The sequence below is a fragment of the Epargyreus clarus genome, unplaced genomic scaffold, assembly GCF_041222505.1.
Source record: "Epargyreus clarus isolate Ecla_fem2 unplaced genomic scaffold, WU_Ecla_fem_2.2 ptg000029l, whole genome shotgun sequence".
Taxonomy (NCBI): Eukaryota; Metazoa; Arthropoda; class Insecta; order Lepidoptera; family Hesperiidae; genus Epargyreus; species Epargyreus clarus.
Window position 1 is genome coordinate 6,790,688 of NW_027332235.1, and position 22,699 is coordinate 6,813,386.

Sequence of the window (22,699 nt, forward strand, 5' to 3'; positions counted from 1 at the left end):
GCTGTTTGCTTTAGTTGACGCTAACTATAAATTTCTGTACGTAGACGTTGGCAGCAAAGGACGTATATCAGATGGCGGTGTGTTTAAAAATACCAATTTATATAAAAAAGGTCGAAAAGAAGGAATTGAACATTCCTCCACCAGAAATATTACAAATACCGTATAAAATTGCAGTGCCCTATTTTATTCTAGGCGATAAAGCTTTTGCTCTCAATGATTACACATTGAAACCTTATGAAGGTACTCCAGAAAGAGGTTCAATGGAAAGGATTTTCAATTACAGGCTGTCCAGAGCAAGAAGAGTTGTGGAGAATGCCTTTGGCATTATAAGCTCCGTTTTTAGAGTACTGAGGAAGCGGCTACAATTAGAACCCGAAAAAGCTACGAAAGTCGTATTGACTACCATATGCTTATATAACTACTTGCGTAGAGATCAAGCTTCCTCACAAAGGTTCACTCCCCCAGGATCATTCGATGCCGAAGTTGAAGGGACAGTAATACCCGGCCGATGGCGACAGGATACAGAAATGTCATCAATGCTATCTATTCAAGCCATACCACGGCGAGGATCAACAAATATAAAAGAAATACGTTCACATTTAGGGAGACATTTCATAACAAACGGAGCAATTTCTTGGCAGAATAATTATCAGTAAATAATAGGTACTCACTTCTTCACCTAAAGTATCTTGTGTATTTCCTGGGTGATTTCTATCTCCTAGAAAACTGAAGGCTTCATAGGCATACCAATTCGAAACATATATTTCACCACGACCTGCAGTATAAAATAAAAAAAATAATATTAGAAATTATATAAAAACCGATGTACCTTTGGATATAATAAAATGAATGTTGTTAACCCTAATCATAAACATTAAATAATAAATACCTGATCCTGTGATTCGGCTTTTTTTTTCTCTCGACTTTTCCCTCCTGTAAGACCCTAGTAAAGAGTCCATTTTTTTCTTTAATTCAGCTATTGGAAGGTTCATTTCTTGGCTTATTTATCTCCATGCATCTTCCCTTAGTCCTCTATTTGTGTAATCAGGACATTGCGCATCCCAAAGTCGTCTATATTCACCATATAGTCGTATTAATTTAAGACACTGTTCTTTATCCATGACGCACAACTAACACGCAACGAATAAGCGAGGCAAAACACTACCGTCTTGAGTGAGCGCGGCAAACGTACTGAGGCGCCTTTGAACATCGACAAAAACCGACAACGTTCGGCTCGGGCCGCGGCACGCTCGGGCGAGGCAGCGCGTGCGTTTGCCTCGGGCGAGGCACGTCTTGATCGACCGAAGATTTGCCTCGCGAGGCTGCTCGTTCAATCAGTACGCGGCTAATTAGTTTTACGCGTTTTTACGAGTTTTACGTTATGAGTTATTGGCGTTAGTCATGATGGGTCTAACGCAAGCTTTGTAAAGCGTTACTTTATGACGAAGTGCTATTTTACTTGCCTAACATATAGTAGAGTCGCCCTAGTACGGAAGCGGCCCTTTCTCGCGTCATTTTGATGTGCTGAGCGAAGTTCAACCTACTGTCTAATGTGACACCTAGGTATTATATTTTGCACATTTAACCCAGGCTTTCCGAACAGTGATGCTTGTTTAAGTACCTCTTTGGTCACATGGGAGCAGTCCCTTTTGCCAGAGAGATAGTAATGCCTTCTGGCAAAGTTAAACCATTGGGTTTTACTGGATTGATCTCAATTCTCCATTTTCTAATATTTCCTAATAATATATTTATTGCTTTGTAACACAAATAAGTAATAAACGTGATAGAAAGTGAATATAAAGTGTCAGTTATTATATTATGCGAAACAATTTTGCTTACTTGTGAAGCACAAGTGGAAATTGCACATAACATATTTATTATATGTCCTATTTTTTATGCGTTGTTTAGCACAATTTATACATCTTTTCATTTTCTTTGGTTTTTACATGTCGTGAGCTGGCAAACTGCGTTTATTCTCAATACGAAGCTTTTTAGAGGAGACTAATGTGGGTTTTCATCCCTGTCTACATGTAAAATTATTGATTAGGCCTCGTGCAATATGTTGCCGGTAATCAAAGTTGCTCAGAAGCGGACCTTTAATACGGTGTACATCGTGCGACTTTACGTAAACAAAATACGCGTTGCTCATAGATATACTCGTATGTCGAAAACGAGGCGCAAATCATATTTGATTTGTCATATTTGCTTTGCAATCAACCTCGGCTTCGCGTTGGTCCCATAGGTCCACACCACCCATATTTATTGTAGCACATATCCCTATGATGTGCATGTAAAAATGTCGATTTTTTTTTGGATATAATTTATCTTAGATTTGTATCGATACTCTGCGATATATCATACAAATATATCGATTGTTTGGATATACCATAAGTAAATTAACATAAGTTTGTCAACAAATAATAAATATTAGATAGCGTTCAGGTTAATTTGTGTAAAACAGCCAGGATGAAGAAAATAATCATCTTTATTTATGTATAAGTCCCAATATTTTTTTCTAGACCTTGCAAAAACAAAATTTTATTTACTCTTTTGGCTTGCAGTTTGCTTCTCTATTGAGTAAGAACTTGCGCGGTCTTTGAAAAGAGTCTGTACAGTCAGAGATGGAACAGAGCAAGCCACCTTCGTTAAATATTTAAATGCTACATTGTATAATTTTGGGAACTGTACTTTTGTAATCTAACCACACCTCTAAGGGGACATCCATTAATCACGTGATGGTTTTTTGGCATTTTTGACCCCCCCTCCCCCTTGGTGATACGTGGTAAGGTTTAAGACTACCCCTCCCCCCTCCCCCCTATATCACGTGTATTTTTTCGTACCTGAAAAGAATCTATTTTTTTATTTATAAAAAAATACTGGCATAAGTATCATCTAATTTTATTATAGAAAATTAAAGAATACTATAATAACGTTCAGAGGTAGACAGAAAGGTTGCAGTTTGTTTTTGACTGACATAAAAATAATGAAAGAAATGCGAAAAAGTTTTTGTACTACTTCATGAACATTATTTACGCTGTGTCCTACGTGGACGACTCAACGCGAACGCGATTGCGAAACGATCCGATGCGAATTTAATGCGGTGCGGAGCGACGCGGCTACTCTGTCCTGTCTGCGCGCGAACCGTCCCCTCCGCGCCCTCCGCCGCCGTGCAGTTCAGTTAGCATTAAACATTTGTCATGGACGGACGGAAGCTAATGTTGTTGGAAAATTCATATCTTAAATATGAGATATTGAAGAAGTGTATAAAGCAGAGAAGTGGAACTAATACTGTGTACTTAGAAAGGCATACTCATGGGGAATTTCATAATTTGTACCACGATTTACGTACTCAACCCCTGTTGTTCAAGGAATATTGTCGAATGTTACCTACTACGTTTGACTATATTGTACAAGCCATTAAACCTGTTCTGCAATTTACTACAACAAATTTTCAGGAACCTATTTCTGTAGAAGAACGACTTATGGTGACTTTGAGGTAAGAAAACTATGAAATAATAAACTATGAAATAAATGTTAGAGATTACATATAATATTAATTAAGTTTAATTAGTAAGTATGTACATAATTGCAATACTTTCACAAAGATGTGTAATAGCCATGTTGTTGAGCACTGGATTGTGGTGGGTTTAACTTTGACAGCTCCATTAGAAGAAGCTCCTGCATCTGCGTTCTAAAATGTAATTTGTTGAGTGATGGCAACTGTTTCATGTAAGGTAATATTGATTTGAACCAAAGGAGGTCGTCGTCAGTATTATCTGGTTGATCTTCGAAATCGCAGTCATCATCTTCTTTAATTGCAGTATGTGATTGACGTTGTCCTAAAACATTAGTCAATTGACCGAATGCTGTAGCCATTTGCTGCTCGGCTGTATTAGGTACTGAGCGACGACGGCTATTTTTTGCTTGAGTAGGCTGCATCTGTGAGGTTGGAGTCCTTGGCGATTGTAATGTTGCCATCACTTCGCTATCAGTTCTTTCGTTGTCGGTAGCTTCATGTAGTTCCGGTGTTGTTTCATCTCCAAAAGGTTCCTTTGGTATTTGTGAATCATGTGATTCTGATGACGTTGATGGTGTCTGTAAAAAAAGGTATTTTAATTAATTGAATGCCAAAATATGCTATTATTATTTCAGATGCCCATAACAGCGGACGGTTGGTTAGATATCGAAAAAGGATTTAGAAGAAAATTTCCACACTGTATCGGATCAATAGACGGCAAGCATATCGTAATGGAAAACCCTTATCACAGTGGAACCGAGTTTTATAACTATAAGAAGACTTTTAGCATTGTTCTAATGGCACTAGTGGATAGCAATTATAAATTTATATTTGCCGACATAGGAAGTCAAGGAAGAATAAGTGATGGTGGTGTATTCAACAATTCATTGTTATGGAAAAAAATCTGTAGAAACGAATTAGATCTACCCACACCATGTCCTCTTCCCGGATCAAATATTGATGTGCCATATGTCTTCATAGGCGATGGTGCTTTTGCACTCAGTACACATGTAATGAAACCATACCCTGGCAATCATGATTCGGATTCACAAAAAAGGATATTTAATAAATGTCTGTCCAGATCCCGAGTTGTGGTGGAAAACACATTCGGAATCTTAAGTGCAGTATTTAGAATATTTCGACGACCAATTGATCTGGATCCAGATATTGTATCACAATTGACAATGACATGTGTACTGCTACACAACTTTCTCAGAAACAGTAAAAAATCCGCAGCAAGATATACTCCTCCAGGAACGTTTGATGAATACGATGATAACGGCAATCTGACAAGGCCTGGATCGTGGCGAACAAACGCAGGTGGATATAACGCTATAAGAGATTTGCCAATGATAGCACGAAGATCACCTCTGAACGCTAGAGAAATCAGGGACGAATTTTCTTCATATTTTTATAGGGCTATCCACTAATAATGTACCTACCTACATATTATGTTAAAATTATATAAATGTATAACTTTTTTGTTTTAACGCATGTAGAATATAAAAAACTGAAAAATAAATGACACAGGCGGGACTCGAACCCATGACCTCCGGCGTACCGTGCCGCCAGGAAAAAAAAACTAACTATTTTTATCAAGCTAATATGTACCTACTAAGTTACTAATACTAATAGTACCTTTATTTAAATATAATGATTAAAACATACGAAACTAATTTATTTACCTCTTCTGTGTTGAGTGTAGCCCTACTGGTATAAACAGGCAGTAGAAAGGACTCCATTATCTGGTATGCAAACCAAATGGGTTCATATATCTCGTCACTCCCTGAAAAAAATGATTAATCACTAAAATGTTGTACCACATACGGGAATCAAACCTGAACCTTCGGATTTGAAACCAAAGGGTTATTCGTCATCTCGCACGACAAATCTCGCCCGATCGGGCGACTTGGCACCTTTCGAATTTACCTAATATTTCTGTCGTCAACTCGCACGACCATAAGAGCTAGTTCAGACATGGCGGAATCCGTGCGGATGCAAATCGCGCGGTTCTAAACGCAAGTGTTCAGACAGACGCGGATGTAAATGCGGAGTGCCGTAATCCGCATAGAGTGACAGCGTTCTAGTCCAATCATGGAAGTCGAAGAAGCAATATGTGTGTACTTGTTGCTCCGTAAAAAAGAAAGAAAGAAGAAACGGCAGTATTGGGTGCATCCAATATTACGTGATCGGCTCACCCATGGTCAGTTTCTGACTTTATATCCAAAATTAAGAAGTTTTGAACCAAAATTCTTTAATTATTTGAGAATGTCGATAAATTCATTTGATGAATTATTAGAAATGATCAGTGAACAAATTGCATCTAATGATACCCATATGAGGTCAAGCGTGGCCCCAGAAGAAAAACTCGTGATTACATTAAGGTAAGATATTTATTTTATACATCAGAATATATGTTTTGTACTATAGAAGACTGTGAGTCGTCAGTGCTATTGCATGATAAAGGCGATGGAGACTCTCCTGGTACGATTGTAGAATATCCTGTAAAATATCCTTGTGGGTTTGAATATTGTTGGTTTTGCCAAAATACTTCATTAGGCGTGTTCTGCTGGCTCGTGATATGAATAGGCGCTGGTAATTTCTGCCCTTTCTGTATTACCTGGAGTAATTCAATTTTAGTAGCCAAACGCTTATTTTCTGGAACTTTTTTTAACTCTTTATACAATGACATACAAAAAAGCTTATCATCATCATCTTGCTTTGACATACTTTCTTGTAATTGTCTCTGTATTTTATCCCTTGATTCAATGCTATTTTCTAATATGTCAGCCAATCGCTCTTCTGAAGTAATTTTAGTCTTCTTCCTTTTATTGGGTACTGGTTGTATTTCACGTGCATTAACAAAATTATCTTGGTTTTGGTCAATGTTTTGAATTCCTTCATTTTTGGCTTCATGTATGTTTGATGTCGTTTCTTTGTTTTCTACTGTCTTCTGAAGAAAAGAAAGCCGGTCAAAATACATGTATTTTGAACCTTTACATGCACCAGAACCAGAAGGAATTGATTTGCCTTTCTTGAATTCCTTATTATAAGCATCCCGTATATTCTTCCACTTTTTTTGTAAAGTTACACCTGGAACAGAAATCAGTATTTTTAACAAAATTGTAGACTTATAAATACAGGAGCGGTCAAATAATTGAAGACACTCAAAAATTTGAAAAATTTAAAATAAAATAATTGACACTCATTATTTTAAACTAGCTGGTGCCCGCGACTTATAATTAATAAATGAAAAGTTTGCAACTTTTTTAACAAAACGATACAGATCAAGATTATATTGTTTCAGATATCTGGGTACTGGTTGTTCCTTTGGAGAACTGCATTACAACTTTCGTCTTGGCAAATCTACAATTACAGGAATTGTCCGTGAAGTATGTGAAGCTCTGTGGGAAAAAGTCGCAAAAAATGTCATGCCTGAACCCAGCGAAGATATATGGAAGAAAATAGCTACAGATTTTGAAAAATATGCAAATTTCCCCAATTGCATTGGCGCCATAGATGGCAAGCATATAAGGATTACAAAACCCAATGATTCTGGATCTTTGTATTATAATTACAAAACTTTTTTTTCCATAGTGCTGTTGGCACTTTGTGATAGTAACTATTGTTTTTCTTTCATAGATATTGGATCATATGGAAAAAGTAGTGATTCTGCAATTTTTAAAAATTCGGTATTTTATAAAAGATTAATAGAAAAGTCATTACACATACCAAAACCTAAACCAATATCTAACACAGATCCTACGCCATTGCCATACGTCATAGTTGGCGATGAAGCGTTTGGTTTATCCGAAACTGTAATGCGACCCTATGCAGGTAGAGGGCTATCATACGAAAAAAATATATTTAATTACAGGTTATCAAGAGCTCGACGTTATATTGAATGCACTTTTGGAATTCTGGCAAACAAGTGGCGCATTTTTCATAGGCCTATAAACGTTAATATAGACTTTGCCGAAGACATAATAAAGGCCTGTTGTGTGCTACACAATTTTGTTAGAACTAGAGATGGTATACAGTTTGAAGATACTTTATATACTGGGCCAATGAGTAATCTTAATACATTACATGCAGGAAGGGGTACACCGTCATCATTAAATATTAGAGACAAATATGCTAATTACTTTGTAAATGAGGGTCGTGTAGAATGGCAAGACACAAAAATATAAAAACTTGAGAGGTGTCAAGGGACACCCGGATAGAACGAAGTTGACCTCACTGGAGGCGAGTACTAGAGGCGAGTAGCGAGGCGTGGTGTTTGCGTGCGTGAGAATCGTGAGATTTTTTTCCGTCTAGCCCCCTTTCACAACGCGCGATAAGGAACTTCGTTCCAAAATTAAAATTTGTTACAGTTCGCGCCAAATAACTAAACTCAAGATGGCGTCGCGTCGGTTGCACATAGTCACTAGCTACTCCGTTACTATGCTAACGTGATATTTTTCCCGCGCCCGATACTTACCTCCAATCACAATAACAACATTTTTATATAGTTTAGTTATTTGGGGTGGACTGTCAATTACAAAATATGTAAACTACCCTGATAAATGTAAAATTAAATACATACTGACCAAAAAGAACCTTTTTTTCCAAAGAATCCTCATTTTCTCCAAAAATATCCACCAGCTCCTGCCAAGCTCCGTTTCTAATAATTTTATTGGAATATTCTGCACATTGGATGTCCCACAAAGCAGGTCTCTTTTCCACCTCATCGATGAATAGCTCGGTGTCGAAGCGATCCATTGTCACCGTCCGATACGCGCGGCTTCCGCAGAGCAACTGAACGCGCTCTAGGTACGTCAAGTAAATAGATCCGAGCGGCAACCGCGCGAATTCATTTTCTAGCGGTTGAGTGGCGGTAGCCGCGCGGTTTGTCAATCCGCGCGGACAGGTATGAACGAATTTATAGGCGCTAATGTAAATAAGATCCGCGCGGTCTAACCGCGCGATTTGCATCCGCACGGATTCCGCCATGTCTGAACTAGCTCTAAAAATGTGAGGTAACTTAGTACAGTCAACTACAAAAATCCTTTTTAAAAACGTTTAATATTTTATGGTTGGACTTTAAAATTAAACAAAATGTTATTATATCATAATTTAGATATATTTCACAAATCAACATCTCAAAAATATAAAAACATGTTACACCAAATAATAATCAAAGTAAAACAATATATATTCTCAAAAGCACTTGGCTTGTTCATTAGCTAAGTATAAAAATATGATCAACATTAAAAAATAGAATCAACAATATCACAAAAGCATTTTGACTTGTTATTATCTAAGTATAAAAATGTAATCAAAAATATAAAATATAATCAACAATATCACAAAACCATTTGGCTTGTTATTATCTAAGTTTAAAAATGTAATCAAAAATATAAAATATAATCAACAATATCACAAAAGCATTTGGCTTGTTATTATCTAAGTTTAAAAATGTAATCAAAAATATAAAATATAATCAACAATATCACAAAAGCATTTGGCTTGTTATTATCTAAGTTTAAAAATGTAATCAAAAATATAAAATATAATCAACAATATCACAAAAGCATTTGGCTTGTTATTATCTAAGTATAAAAATGTAATCAAAAATATAAAATATAATCAACAATATCACAAAAGCATTTGGCTTGTTATTATCTAAGTTTAAAAATGTAATCAAAAATATAAAATATAATCAACAATATCACAAAAGCATTTGGCTTGTTATTATCTAAGTTTAAAAATGTAATAAAAAATATCAAATATAATCAACAATATCACTAAAGCATTCTAAGTATAAAAATCAATAATATCACAAGAGCATTTGGCTTGTTATAACTACTTCTTACTACATACAATAATTGTCAGTACACATCACAGATCACGATTTTTGTTCTTATTAATTGTCAAATCAAAATATTCGAAAAATTATAATATAAGAATTTCGATACATAATTCAATATTTATGTTTCCGAGTCTGAGTTCGGTAATTGTGGTAGCAATATGTTTATCAATAGCACAAGTTTCTTTCTGTTTTGTCGTAATATTTGATCCTTTTAAGTTTAAAGTTTGATAATAATTATCTTCTCGTTGTAAGATAGTCAAAAAATGAGCAATGCTTTTCGGTTTACTGTTTACTTTTTTGTTTATAGTAGCATGCCAGCTCTCAACCATATTTGTAGTACGGTGATGATTGTTACTGCACGACCATTTGTCAGCAAAAAATGAAGATTCACTTAACCATGTTTCTACAAAATAATTATTAAATTGGACAATTGTTTCATCGTTGGGGCATTGAGACATAATGTACAACCAACCGCTGTCAATAAATTCTTTAGGTAAATGTGCCAAAACAGTACATCTTTTTACATGTTTTCGAGCCAGTGCAGATTTAGTAATGCCTACTTCATCAGCCTTTCGCCACAAACTTCTACAAAAATGAAAGAAACACCCACAAATGCAAGTATCTGGGAATAAATCTTTGATCGCTGACATTGCTGCCTGCTCGAAGTCGAGTATAATATTTTTTGGATAGAATTGAGGAATTTGGCTCTTGATCAGGGAAAACAACACTTTGTAAGTTATTTTACTTTTGTTTGGCAATAATGCATAAATCACAGGTATGATGTTAGAATGTGTTTCACTGCTTCCTAAATCAACATGTAAGGTGTACAATTGCTGGAAGGGTTTCAGACAAAATTTAAACGTTCCGTCACATAAAACTGTCAAATTACAATTTGCTAATATTGTTTTACAATTATTACTAGCGAAAACCAAAATTCTATTCTTCGAGCTGTAGTAGTCAGCTAATAAAAAACTTTCGAATTTTTCGGGCACGACAACTTGCTTTAAAGTGTTAGAACATAGTTTTTTTACACCCAGTGACTTATTTCTATTTCGGTAAAACTTATTTTTAACATTTTTAAATTGAGGAATTTTTTGGATAAGGTTGGTTCCTTTGTCTTTTAGCTCAGCAACACTCTGTCGAAAAACACTTGGTATGGGTACAGTATAATCCGTCTTCACTTTTTCCATGCACTCGTTGAATTCTACTTCCAACTCATTTGACGCAAAATCCGGCTCACAGTTGTGTCTATCCTCCCGCTTGATAGAGTTATCTATATTATTTATAATAAGGTTTGCTTTGCATATACTTCGTTTGGAGCATCTCCAAACACAGGATCCGTTATTTTTCCTATGTAAATTATATTTATGGCCCGCGCGAAGAAGTACTGGCTTTCCTCTTTGTGAAATAATTGTTTTCACATCAGTTTCAGAATTAGATGGACCAGATTGTGATTCAACTCCTAAAAAAATTGTTATTATTGAAACCGGTTTTTTGAAACAAATCGTGAATAAATGTAGGCAAAGCAAAGCATTTTTTTTTATAAATTTCGCATATAACTTATTGTTATATATAACATATATTATTTAATTTATGTCTCATAGTTTATTTCAATGCCAGTCAATATATGACAAAACAAGATGGTGGCCACAAAAGCCATATTTTTAAAAATATTATCCATGCTCTGTTAGGACAGTATTAAGATAAAACTAGTAGTAATAAAATGTAAAGGTACTTCATAAAATGATAATTATTTACTTTACTTTGACTAATCAATATGAAAAATGGGCAGATGAGAAAAATTAGGCACTCATTTTTGATTTCATTAAGACATAATAACACTCTGTAAATAAATTAAATACACTTACCTCCAACATACATAAAAAACACTAAAAACACCCACATTTTAATAAAAAAAATAATTCTTATCGCAGCTTAACATGCGCGGGCGCAGTAAAGTACGCTTAAGGGAAGACTGACTGACGTCACGATGCGCCGCGATTTCGATGGAGATAAAGGTTTAGATAAAAAGAAAGAGATAGCGCTATTCTTTTGTGAGCATAAAATTGTTTAGCTCTGCAGTGTAGAAGAGCGCTGTTCTTTTGACGGCCGAAATATTTTTATTTTATTTTTATGTGTACATATATATATATATATATATCTATGAAACAACAATAGTTAGTCAGTAGCTTTATTTTAAGCTTTAATATAATGTCGTTTTATTTGAAGTCATTTTTTATTTAAATTTAGTTTAAATTTTTTTACCTGGCTGTACTTTGTTCGAGCGTGCGAGTTGACGACAGAAATATTAGGTAAATTCGAAAGGTGCCAAGTCGCCCGATCGGGCGAGATTTTTTCGTGCGAGATGACGAATAACTCAAACCAAACCAATCTTGGCCTAAGCCTAGGTAAAATAAAAATAAATAATTAACTAATAAATTTTTATTTTTAGCTTTTGAAAAGGTGCAACTGTACGTAAAGTAAACATAAGTACCTACCTGCACCAGATCGCATAGATTCTTGTTTTTTCTTCAAATGGCGCCTAAATGTTCCCATTAGGGTCTCCTTTTTTGTTTTCAAATCTTTGATTGACACATTTAGTAATCTACCAATTTTCGTCCAAGCATCGTGAATTTTTTTCTTGTCCTTATGGAATTTATGTCCGGGGTTCCATAATACTTCTTCTTCCTGTTAATATTCCAGGAACGTCAAAATTGTTTCGTTTGACCATTCCGCCATGTTGTAATCTCCGATCGCAGCGACTTTCTTAGCAACGTTGAATGAAGATCCACTCGTCGCGAAAGCGCGGGAGAGACTGACTGCCCGCGCGCGTGTAAACAGTCACCGGGCGCCCGCACATTCATCCTTTGAACTTTGCCAAAAAACCGACACTTGCCCGATTCGCGGCATTCACGTTCACAGGCGCGTTCACGGGCTCGGGCGTACCGTTTACACGCTCGTGAATGTGAATGTGCACGTTGAATGTAGAGTTGAACGCGCGCGTGTAAACCTACCATTACGCTCACCGTCTGCGCTCATAGCTCAGCGCGTAGTTTGTCAACGCTGAGGCTCAGCGTGGCTCGTTTTAGTATCGTACTGACCGCCTTACTGTACAGACGACGAAGAAAATACAGAGGGTATTAATTATTGCTGCTTTGTACTATCTATCCCAAAAAGATAAAAACCGGCGACGACGAAGACTCCATGTTCATCCATTGATTGAGCAGAGAGCCGTTGCAGGAGACTTTGTCTTGTTATATGGCACTTTGAGGGCTGACGAAAGTAAATTCTATAATTACTTTCGAATGTCAACTAGAACTTTTGACGGCAACTAGAATTACTGGCAAAGATACAAGATAAACTGGTCCATTGTAGCTTACGAATTGTGCCTATACCACCGATTGAACGACTAATGGTGACTTTAAGGTAAGAAAAAAAACATCTTTACTCGTTTTATCATTATGTTTAATCGTAGTAAAGTATAGGTAACAAAACATCATATTTATTATTATTATATAATATGTGTTATATATAGGTAATGATAGTAGTAGTAAAATAATATAGTATATAGTAATAATAATAATAATAGTACAATAGTAGTTATTCATATTATAGGTAAGACAAATATAATTATTAATCAGTACGTCTAGCTGTTTGATAACTAGAGAGTAACCTTTTTTTTTTTTTTCTTTTCGAGGGGGAAACCTTCAAAAGGTACCCGACGACGTGGGAGCGACGTCGGGTTATGTGGGATTTTTACCGCACTAAAACCCCCCCGGTGGCCGTCCTCGGCGCTTGTTGGAGAACTCCGGGATCTCCAACGGAACACAACCGGAGTCCTCCAAGCGCGATGTCCGAATCGGGCTCTGCCCTAGGGGAGCGTTCGCTCCTCCCGCAACATCTGGTGATTACGACGGTATGCGACCACACATACCGCCGTCCTTCCCGGGGTAGCATACTGGACGGTTCGAGCTCCCACTCTTGCCGCCCGCAACCCCGGAAGCCCCCTTTTAGTCGCCTCTTACGACAGGCAGGGGATACCGTAGCCCTATTCTAGTCCCGGAACTACAGGGACAAACTAGAGAGTAACCTGGAGCATCATTGGTTTCGTACCCTTGGTAACCTGGAGTCTGATAATTGTATGATGTAGCATACGTGTCGAGTGTAGACCTTGCGTCATTGGAGTAAGAGCTATTTGAGCTAGTTGCTCTGTTACAATTTCGGATATCCATGGCTTCGCGCAGCACTCTCGATCTAAACTCCAGCTTTTGCCCTACATCAAAACTTTTTAAAACCTAAAGAAGCGAAAAAAGCCAGATCGTCAGCAGCAAGATCTGGTGTCTGGTTACTTAATAAAGTTAATAATTCTTTTTCAAATGAAGAACTTTCTGGATTTGCTTTCTTGGCCCTCGTTTTTCTCTTTTCCAGCCAAGGTTTTTGTGATGCTGAATCAACACCACGGTAATTCTGCTCACCCTGTTGAGTGTTTGAAAAAACTTCTTGCGTCAATATATCTTGAGTATTTTCTATAGCTAGCGTACTATCTATATTGACTGAGGGCGAGGGAAGAGAAGGAGAGGGTATGGTTTCATTCAGTGATTCGTCAACTTCATTCTCAACTATTGGAGCTAGGAAGCTTAACTCGTCATAATATATGTACTTTTTGTATTTTGGTGCAGCACTTCTAGATGGCGTTTTTTTCATTGCGTTCTTTGTTCTAAAAAACGCATCCCGGGCGGTTTTCCACCTTTGTTGGACCAGTTTTCCTAGAATAATAAAAACTTTTTACCCGACTGCCAAGGAAGGGTTATGTTTTTCGCGCGTATCTTGTATGTTTGTCTTTCTTTATTTGATCGGATCTAACAAACGGCGGGATGAATTTCGACAGTTAAGGTGTCAGTATATACGTCTCAATGACCCGAGTGTCCTTAGATAGGTGTTAGAAAAAAATAAATAAAATGGCGGACTTTTGGTGCGAAATAGTAACACATTTAAAAAAAAAAGCTAACCGAACCTATCGAGTAGTGAATCACATGAAAGGAAATTAAACGGAGATTATAAAACCATATTTGTATATATAAAACAGTAAGGTGGCTGACTGACTGACTAACTAAATGACTTTTTCATTTTTTAAAAATCAAAGTACAGCCAAAAACGCTCTACTTAGAGTTCTGAAATATTGCACAAAGGTTCGCTGTATAGCGTAAATAAGTAGTAAGGAAAGCCTTTTGGAAATTCTACCCCTAAGAGGGTAAAATAGGGGAAAACAGTTTTTTTAAATCCTTTAATTTTGAAGCAACTGCTATAAAATTTAGTATTTGGCTTTCTGGATAGGAACAAGGACACACCTATTTATCCCCATCCGAAAAAATAACCCCGTAGAGGGTAAAATAAGGGTTAAAAGTTCACTTAAACAATCGTCAATTTTGAAGCAAGCACTATTAAATTTTGTATTTGGCTTGTTGGATAAAAATAATGAAATTCTACCCATTACGAGGTAAAATAATGACCGGAACTTTGAATTACTGAAGTTATATATTTTATGGAGCGTAAATGGTTGATTGTTTATGCGAAATAGTAACACGTTTTAAAAAAAGTTAACCGAACTTATCGAGTAGGATATCAAAATAAAGGAACTTAAAAGATATTACACATACATTATATAATATATACATATATATGTCGGAGTGGTCACCTGTGACGTCATAAAATGGGTACTTCAGAACACAAGCTACACCTAAAGCACTTGGTGGAGCTTCGACAGAGTCTCGGTGCGGCGGTCGTAAGGGACGAACGCATAGAGAGCGACTTGGGACCCGACGAGTGAAGTTGGCTTGCCGACACCGAGGAACTGTCTTCGTTTTGATAGTGTCCATTTAGTTGTAGTTGTATTAATTAGAATATTCTCAGTAAAGTTATTTAGGGACTATGTAAAGTATTACCAGTGATTGAGTTAAGAGACATAAGCTAGTGATAAGAATATCTGTGACTGTATACGTGATACCTGTATCATAATTATCCTGACAAATATGAAGTAACAAAGATGTCGGTTCGGGAACACATACAAAAAAATTAACTAATTCGGCCATCCTGTTCCGACATCAGAAGTGGGATCTGAACGAGATAATGTGAGTAATTACGATAACCTTAGTGGATCCCAGTGGAAGATAATGTTTGATATGAAGAACAAGAAAAATGCGTGCTGTAATACAAACGCTAAAACGTCGGATGTTGTTTTAATTGAATTGGATCCAGATAAGTAAGATGCTGGTGCACAAGCGCGTGAATTACCGCTGATTTATGTCCTGCCGATCACCCACTTGAAAAGAGCAAACTTAAAGTAAGATAACGTAAAATCCGACGGCATCTACATGGTTCGCTCGTGCCACTTACCCTGGCACAATATGGAAGAAATTTGAAGAGTTTTTGTGAATAGGAGCTACTGAAACAATTATCACTACGTTAATTACCCTGAACACTGATAACACTTATGAGGGTAAAACATGTGTTGCTTATGCGAGCTACTTGTTCTCTAATGAACCTATAGAAAAACATAATACGAAGAAATGATAATACCATATGTGTACTGAACATTTAAACTATTGAACAGAAGCGATTCACGCAGTCAAAAAAAAAAAAAGGATGCTAACTCTGAGGTTAAAGAACATAAGATGTGAACAAAAGTGCTGACTAACGACTATGGTTATGATAAAGAGGAATATGTCAGCATCTCCGACACCGGGATCAGCTAAGCATGATAATCCGGAGAACACATCTACGATCGTCGTATGGGCTACGGGTGCAACGCAGCGGGACACATGCTCCCGCAAGAGGCCGACCAGCAGCGGCGTCGGTGCAGCGTGTGTTGGTGCAGGGCGGGCGCAGCGAGTATTGGCGCAGGGCGGACGGCGTGGCGCGTAAACGTATGCGCGGTGAAACCGCCTACCGGAAAAGTAAATCAGGTGTGTTGTTTTCATGTTGATGCGGGTGCTGAATACTTGGTAGATAAAGGCTATGACAGTAAAAACTTACATATCTGGAAGACGAAATCTTAATATGATATCATAAATGGGTGTTGTTCAAGCAACAGTATTCAGTACCACGCAGATCTTGTTGTTATGAAGGGAGTTGTGGATACCCTATAGCGATTTTATTTTGTGTCTTGCCATAGTTTATGTGAACAGCAACTTAACGTTGAGCCGACAATTTTATAAATTAGGGTTTTGGAGCGGTCGGCGTCAGAGTTCTCAAGTGTGGAGAAATGTTTACAAGTGGACAGATTGTTCAAAGAGTATTTTTTGTGATTAATGCAAAGTTAATACAATACAATAATAAAACGAAAAAAAAAATGTATAAAGACAACAAACGATTAATTAGACTATTTAAATAAGACTAATAGAGACTCAGCGCAGACACTGCAGACGAATGTGAAATGATTCAAAGGAATAGGGCTAATGAGATATCCCAACTTAATATTATTAAGCTTAGTCTATTTTAATAACGAAAATGCAGATGCAGAAATTAAATCAAAAGGCGATACTATGTGAATAGATTATCGTAAAGTTACCAATAACTATAGATCGAAATTCGCGATCATGAAACGATCGTTTCTTTACAGAGTAAGACTTTGCTAGTGGTTTATTTGATTCCGATAAAAGATAACAAACCTAGAACGGACTGCATTTATAGCGGCAGGTGGGTTGTATGTAAATCTAGGCATAACGTTATAGTTACTGAATACTATTTTTATTCTAACGAGTAATTATTAAAGCCCGAATATCGCTAAGTTTATACTCACGTGGTTGTTTACGCTGGTGACGTTTTCATTGTATCGAAATTGATTATGGAAGTTATAGAAAGTTTAAGAATAGTTTATGAAACATTGACTAAAGAAGAGTTCTTTATAAATCTTAAAACATTTGCTTTAAAAAAAAAAAAACTACCGTAAAGACCTGGGAATATCTTGCCACAAGGTTCAGGCAAACGAAATAAGACCTAGTAAATGAACTTTATCGGCAGAGTCAAAATATAATTTTATGAACTTGAAAGTCTCAATGTTGTTAACGTTATTATACGATTTTAACACTTTTGTACTGTATTGCACAAAAATGTTCTTGTAAAAAAAAAGAGAAAGAATAAAAAAGGGGAACAGTTTGATTTAATAGACGCATTTACTAATTTCGTGTAATTATGACACATTTGAAAATTGATACCGAGAGGAGTATTATAGCTAACAAGAAAAGTATTGATATCTGGTAGTCCATCGAGGATTCTTGTTAAATGAAATAAACTTGATTTTGTACTACATTATTATTTAAAGACTTTTGTGTAAATGAGTTGACAAGTATACCGAGTAATGAGTGTCTCAAAATCTATGCTCACTAAGGTAGGGCCGCCCGACAATAAATTGTTACAAAATACGAAATACTTAGGCCAATTTTAGGTGGCAATAAACAGCACTAATAATCCTATTATAAAAGGGAAAGATTTAGAGGTAACGATAGAAAAAAAAATGCGCGTGCAATATCTTTAATGACATGAAAACTAACTATAGAAGTTGAAATATTTACTATCGATTATAGATGAGATGCTATGTAAAATTAATAGAATGATAAATTAAATTAAATTAAATTAAAATGATAAAAAAACGATGGAAACAAAGACAAGAGTTGAATAAATTCTCTGTGTAATGATATAATGAATTTATTTTGAAAATTTGTTCTAATAGAATTGAAAAAGGACTGAAATATTAAATGATGATCAATAGTTCACATGCAAGCGATTGAATTATGAATTTGAAGGTGTAATGAAAAATTTGCACACAAAAAAAATGGTTAGTGATCAAGGAAACATTGAACAGTTTAAAATTGAAAAGGAAAGTTTTAAGTTTAGAAGAGGTGGAGTAGCGAAAATAGCTTGCGTTCGTTAACATATGAGTGAAAAGTTGGCACCAACGGTTTCCGTAGCCGTAGGGTAATTGAAATCGGTATCTACTTTACGTAGGGCGTGCCTGGGCGGAGTGCGGTTACCTTGGTGGAGATTGGTTTCGAGGAAACCAAAGAGGAATGGTTCCAGGGCCTAAAGGCTAAGTTTGTACTGGGTATCCGCCCTGGAGCGGTTATCCTGGTAGAGATTGGTTTCGAGGAAACCAAAGAGGAATGGTTCCTGGGCCTAAAGGCTAAGTTTGTACTGGGTATCCGCCCTGGAGCGGTTATCCTGGTAGAGATTGGTTTCGAGGAAACCAGAGAGGAATGGTTCCTGGGCCTAAAGGCTAAGTTTGCACTGGGTTTCCGCAACGTTTGCGGTTGCACTGGTGGGGTTTGCACTGGGTATCCGCCCTGGAGCGGTTATCCTGGTGGAGTTTGGTTTCGAGGAAACCATTGAGGAACATTCCTGGGCTTGAGGCCGCGAACACTTGAGTTAAATAATGCAGAGCTATTGTTGCGCTATGTTTATGTTACTTGAGAGTTAAACAAAGAGCAGAGTTAATGTGAACTGAGGTTCGATTGTTCATCAATGCTTCCTTGTTCAAAGATTTTGTTTATAAAGCTTAAATTAATTGAGTTGAGTTGAGTGTGTTTAGTTTAGATTACTGTTTACCAAAAGAATTGAAAGCTTGCATTGTGTAAAGTTGAGAATCTAATTAGTGTAATTGAGACTTGTTAAAGACTTAAGAAATGGTCAGAGTTGGCCGAGAGGATGATACTATTCGAAAATTTGCAATACAGAGTAGGTAAGCACACGAGGACGTGTGTCTCGCAGGATGGCCGTGTCGGAGTGGTCACCTGTGACGTCATAAAATGGGTACTTCAGAACACAAGCTACACCTAAAGCACTTGGTGGAGCTTCGACAGAGTCTCGGTGCGGCGGTCGTAAGGGACGAACGCATAGAGAGCGACTTGGGACCCGACGAGTGAAGTTGGCTTGCCGACACCGAGGAACTGTCTTCGTTTTGATAGTGTCCATTTAGTTGTAGTTGTATTAATTAGAATATTCTCAGTAAAGTTATTTAGGGACTATGTAAAGTATTACCAGTGATTGAGTTAAGAGACATAAGCTAGTGATAAGAATATCTGTGACTGTATACGTGATACCTGTATCATAATTATCCTGACAAATATGAAGTAACAAAGATGTCGGTTCGGGAACACATACAAAAAAATTAACTAATTCGGCCATCCTGTTCCGACATATATAATACATCGAGATGACAGTCTGACTAAATGAGTAGTGTTGCTGTGATAAAGATCAACGCAAAGGAAAACCGCTGAACTTTAGGGCGGGTACAGACTGCTGCAACACAACATGCAATGCAACACGAAACGAGCATTGCATCAGTGTAGACGCGGGGCGCGCACAACGTGCGCACGAACCGCGCATGTACCTACTCACATCTGTTTCCGAGATGCGCGCGAACGGATCGCTCAGTCTGCTAAAGAACACGCAAAGGAATGGATCGTGACGACCAATTGCGGGCTCTGATGATAGTCAGTGCTTCATTATTAATAGTGAATCATGTGATAAAACGCAGAAGACATCGACGTTGGTGGCGTACAGAGTTGTATAGTCAGAGAGCTGGTGCAAAACTAATGGCCGATATGAGATTAACTGGACAATTTCAAAATTTCTTAAGGATGAGTCCAACGACATTTGAAGATCTACTCAGATTAGTCGGACCAAGAATTTTTCGGAATCGCACACAGTTAAGGGCTCCAATTTCAATCCAAGACAGACTGGCAATAACACTTCGTTTTTTAGCTAGTGGTGACTCTTACACAAGTTTACAGTATACCTTCAGAGTATCAAAACAAGCCATAAGTGGCATTATTACAGAAGTATGCTCCGCCATAATTGAGGAATTAAAAGATTATATCAAGGTAAGTTTTATTCTTAATAAAACAGTAAAAAGTTAAAGAACAGTATTATCACATCAAATCATTAAAGTCGTCATAGGATTGGTTAGATTCTAGTGACGTTACAGACGATGGCTGTTGGTTCATATATTCTTCGTTCCTTGCCGTGGTATAGCCATAGCGTCCGGCTTGATTTGTATCTGGAGTTTGCGCGGAAGGCGAGGGACGATTAAATCCGGAAGTTCCAGGACGATTAACATATCCGGTCAGATCCACATAATCTTGTCCTTTCTTCTGTGATGCATAATAGGATTCTTGGTATGAACTGGGGTAGTTATCCTGCTGTCGATATGATGATTCATAATAACCTCTGTCAGCCTTCATCAAAATTTCAAAAATTCCATGTTCGACCGAATTCCTGGTTTGAAGGGAATAAGTATTCATTTTAGCTGATATATAGGAAGCGAAAGTTGTAGTTAAATCTGGAGCGCCTGAATTTCCCAACTTATTGGCAGTAGTTTGTAATATGCCCACTACATCGGCCAGTACACTGCTGCTTTCATCTTTTTTTGCTTGTTTAGCTCGCGTAGGTTCATACCGTGTACGTGGAGTAGCAAATTCGTTCTGCAGATTTTCTTCATTAATCGGTTGTTGAACCGCCTCCTGAAAAACATAAAAATAATTTATAACTGTAGGTCCCATCTCTTGATATAAACTACTAGATAGTAGATATAACTCTCCAGGAAGGTAGGTATCGTGGCACCGATGGACAAATGTCGAAACGACTAAATATTTAGTTCGTTTTTTAGTCTAGTTCAATATAGCTAGCAATAAAATCAAGAGATGCTCACTATAATGGCACCTCAAAAATTGTCACCAGCGAGTGTTGGGCTACTAAGTACAATGACTGTCTCGTAGCCATAAATTAAATAAAAGTTTTTTGTTTTAGCTTCCAACGACAGAAGAAACTTGGTTGAACATAAGCAAACAGTTTGAAGAGAAGTGGAATTTTCCACACTGTTTAGGGGCACTGGACGGAAAACATGTTGTGCTTGAGGCACCTATCAAAAGTGGAACTGAATTCTACAACTATAAAAACTTCTTTAGCATCGTTCTTTTTGCTTTGGTTGACGCCGATTATAATTTTCTATTTGTAGATGTGGGATGCCAAGGAAGGATTTCAGATGGTGGCATCTTTAAAGATACAAAACTCTGTGAAATGATAGAAGATCGTACAATAAACCTTCCATCACCTGATTCACTCCCACGGAGACATATTCCAATACCATATTTCTTTGTGGGTGATAGTGCCTTTGCTTTAAGTGAAAATCTGATGAAACCATATGCTGGGGCACATCCAAAAGGCACTTCAAAGAGAGTATTCAACTACAGGCTAAGCAGAGCCAGAAGAACTGTTGAAAATGCATTTGGTATCATATCGTCTGTCTTTAGAGTTCTCAGAAAACCAATGCTTTTACAGCCTGATAAAGCTGAGCTAGTGGTTATGGCAATTGTCCTTTTACATAATTATTTGAGACGTCACTCTAGAAATACATATATGAATGACACTGAAGATGAAGTTACGAATGAAGACACACGTAGGCAAAATAATGAAGATATGAGATCACTACTACCTATGAGAAATATTCCTCGACGATCGCCTGCACATTTGAATGCGTTAAGAGATGAGCTCTCCGATTATTTTATGAAAGAAGGGAAGGTTCATTGGCAAGACAGATGTTCGTAAAAGAATCAATCCAGTTTTACTTACCGTGTTCGTTCTCTTTCTCGGTTTGTTACGGTTGTCCAAGAACTTCAAAGAATCAAAGGCAAACCATCGACTTTTGTATGTCTCCGAGGCACCTGAAAAAATAAAATAATAATCATGAAAAAAATTAAATAAAAAACATAATTCAGTCAGTTTTAAACATAGTTGTTTTTAAGTAAACTTGACTAATAATAATTAATAATATTTAATAATTAATTTGTGATTTCAATCCATTAAAATATTGTAGTTGTTGTCAAAGTTGTCATTTTGTAGAGAAAAAAGCCAATTTCAATATTAGTCGGCTATGCCAATTTACATTTCAATACACAAACATTTTTGCGGTTTCTAACCTACGATTGTACTAAGAATAAAGTATATGAATAAATAATAAATAGTAAATTATTATTATTTATTTACCTTTTCCTGTTCCTTTCGATTTCTTTTCCTTCGCTTTTTCACGACGGTAGGATGATAAAATACTAATCATTTTACTGTAACATTTTTCTTGTGTTGTTTCCATCAAATTAGCAATTTCCATCCATGCATCCTCTTTAAAATGTTTTTTATAAAAATTCTCATGTTGTGGATTCCACAAAATTTCCTTTGATCTGTACACTTCAATTAATTGAAGCACTTTTTCTTCACTCCACGTAAATGTAACCGCCTCCTCCGCCGCAGTAGCGTCGTCTTGTTCCATGTTCGCGCGCGTC

At 36.8% G+C, this 22,699-nt stretch overlaps 3 protein-coding genes and 1 pseudogene across 4 annotated transcripts in view; 1 reads left to right on the forward strand and 3 right to left on the reverse strand.

The window, feature by feature from the left end:
- The window catches only part of LOC140754228 (splicing factor C9orf78), a 76,415-nt gene extending 54,027 nt beyond the window's left edge, over positions 1 to 22,388 (forward strand). Inside the window, exons 1-2 of one of the 2 annotated variants that reach the window (XM_073089176.1) lie at positions 19,820 to 20,245; positions 21,171 to 22,388. In XM_073089176.1, coding sequence (XP_072945277.1) covers positions 19,820 to 20,245; positions 21,171 to 21,968 — 1,224 coding nt within the window. In that variant the 3' untranslated portion in view covers positions 21,969 to 22,388. Of the gene's footprint in view, positions 1 to 19,819; positions 20,246 to 21,170 lie in introns of those variants that run through there. The other variant, XM_073089178.1, reaches the window with a different exon arrangement.
- On the reverse strand, positions 600 to 1,326 carry LOC140754535 (uncharacterized; annotated as a pseudogene).
- Positions 3,549 to 5,366, reverse strand: LOC140754444 (uncharacterized). Its single transcript, XM_073089457.1, has 2 exons — positions 5,203 to 5,366; positions 3,549 to 4,095 (listed from the first exon to the last, which is right to left on the reverse strand). Exons 1-2 carry the CDS (start codon positions 5,257 to 5,259, stop codon positions 3,598 to 3,600), a joined length of 555 nt encoding a protein of 184 aa, XP_072945558.1. The 5' UTR covers positions 5,260 to 5,366; the 3' UTR covers positions 3,549 to 3,597.
- On the reverse strand, positions 5,892 to 8,524 carry LOC140754230 (uncharacterized). Its single transcript, XM_073089179.1, has 2 exons — positions 8,107 to 8,524; positions 5,892 to 6,610 (listed from the first exon to the last, which is right to left on the reverse strand). Exons 1-2 carry the CDS (start codon positions 8,507 to 8,509, stop codon positions 5,916 to 5,918), a joined length of 1,098 nt encoding a protein of 365 aa, XP_072945280.1. The 5' UTR covers positions 8,510 to 8,524; the 3' UTR covers positions 5,892 to 5,915.
- Positions 22,389 to 22,699: the final 311 nt, after the last annotated feature.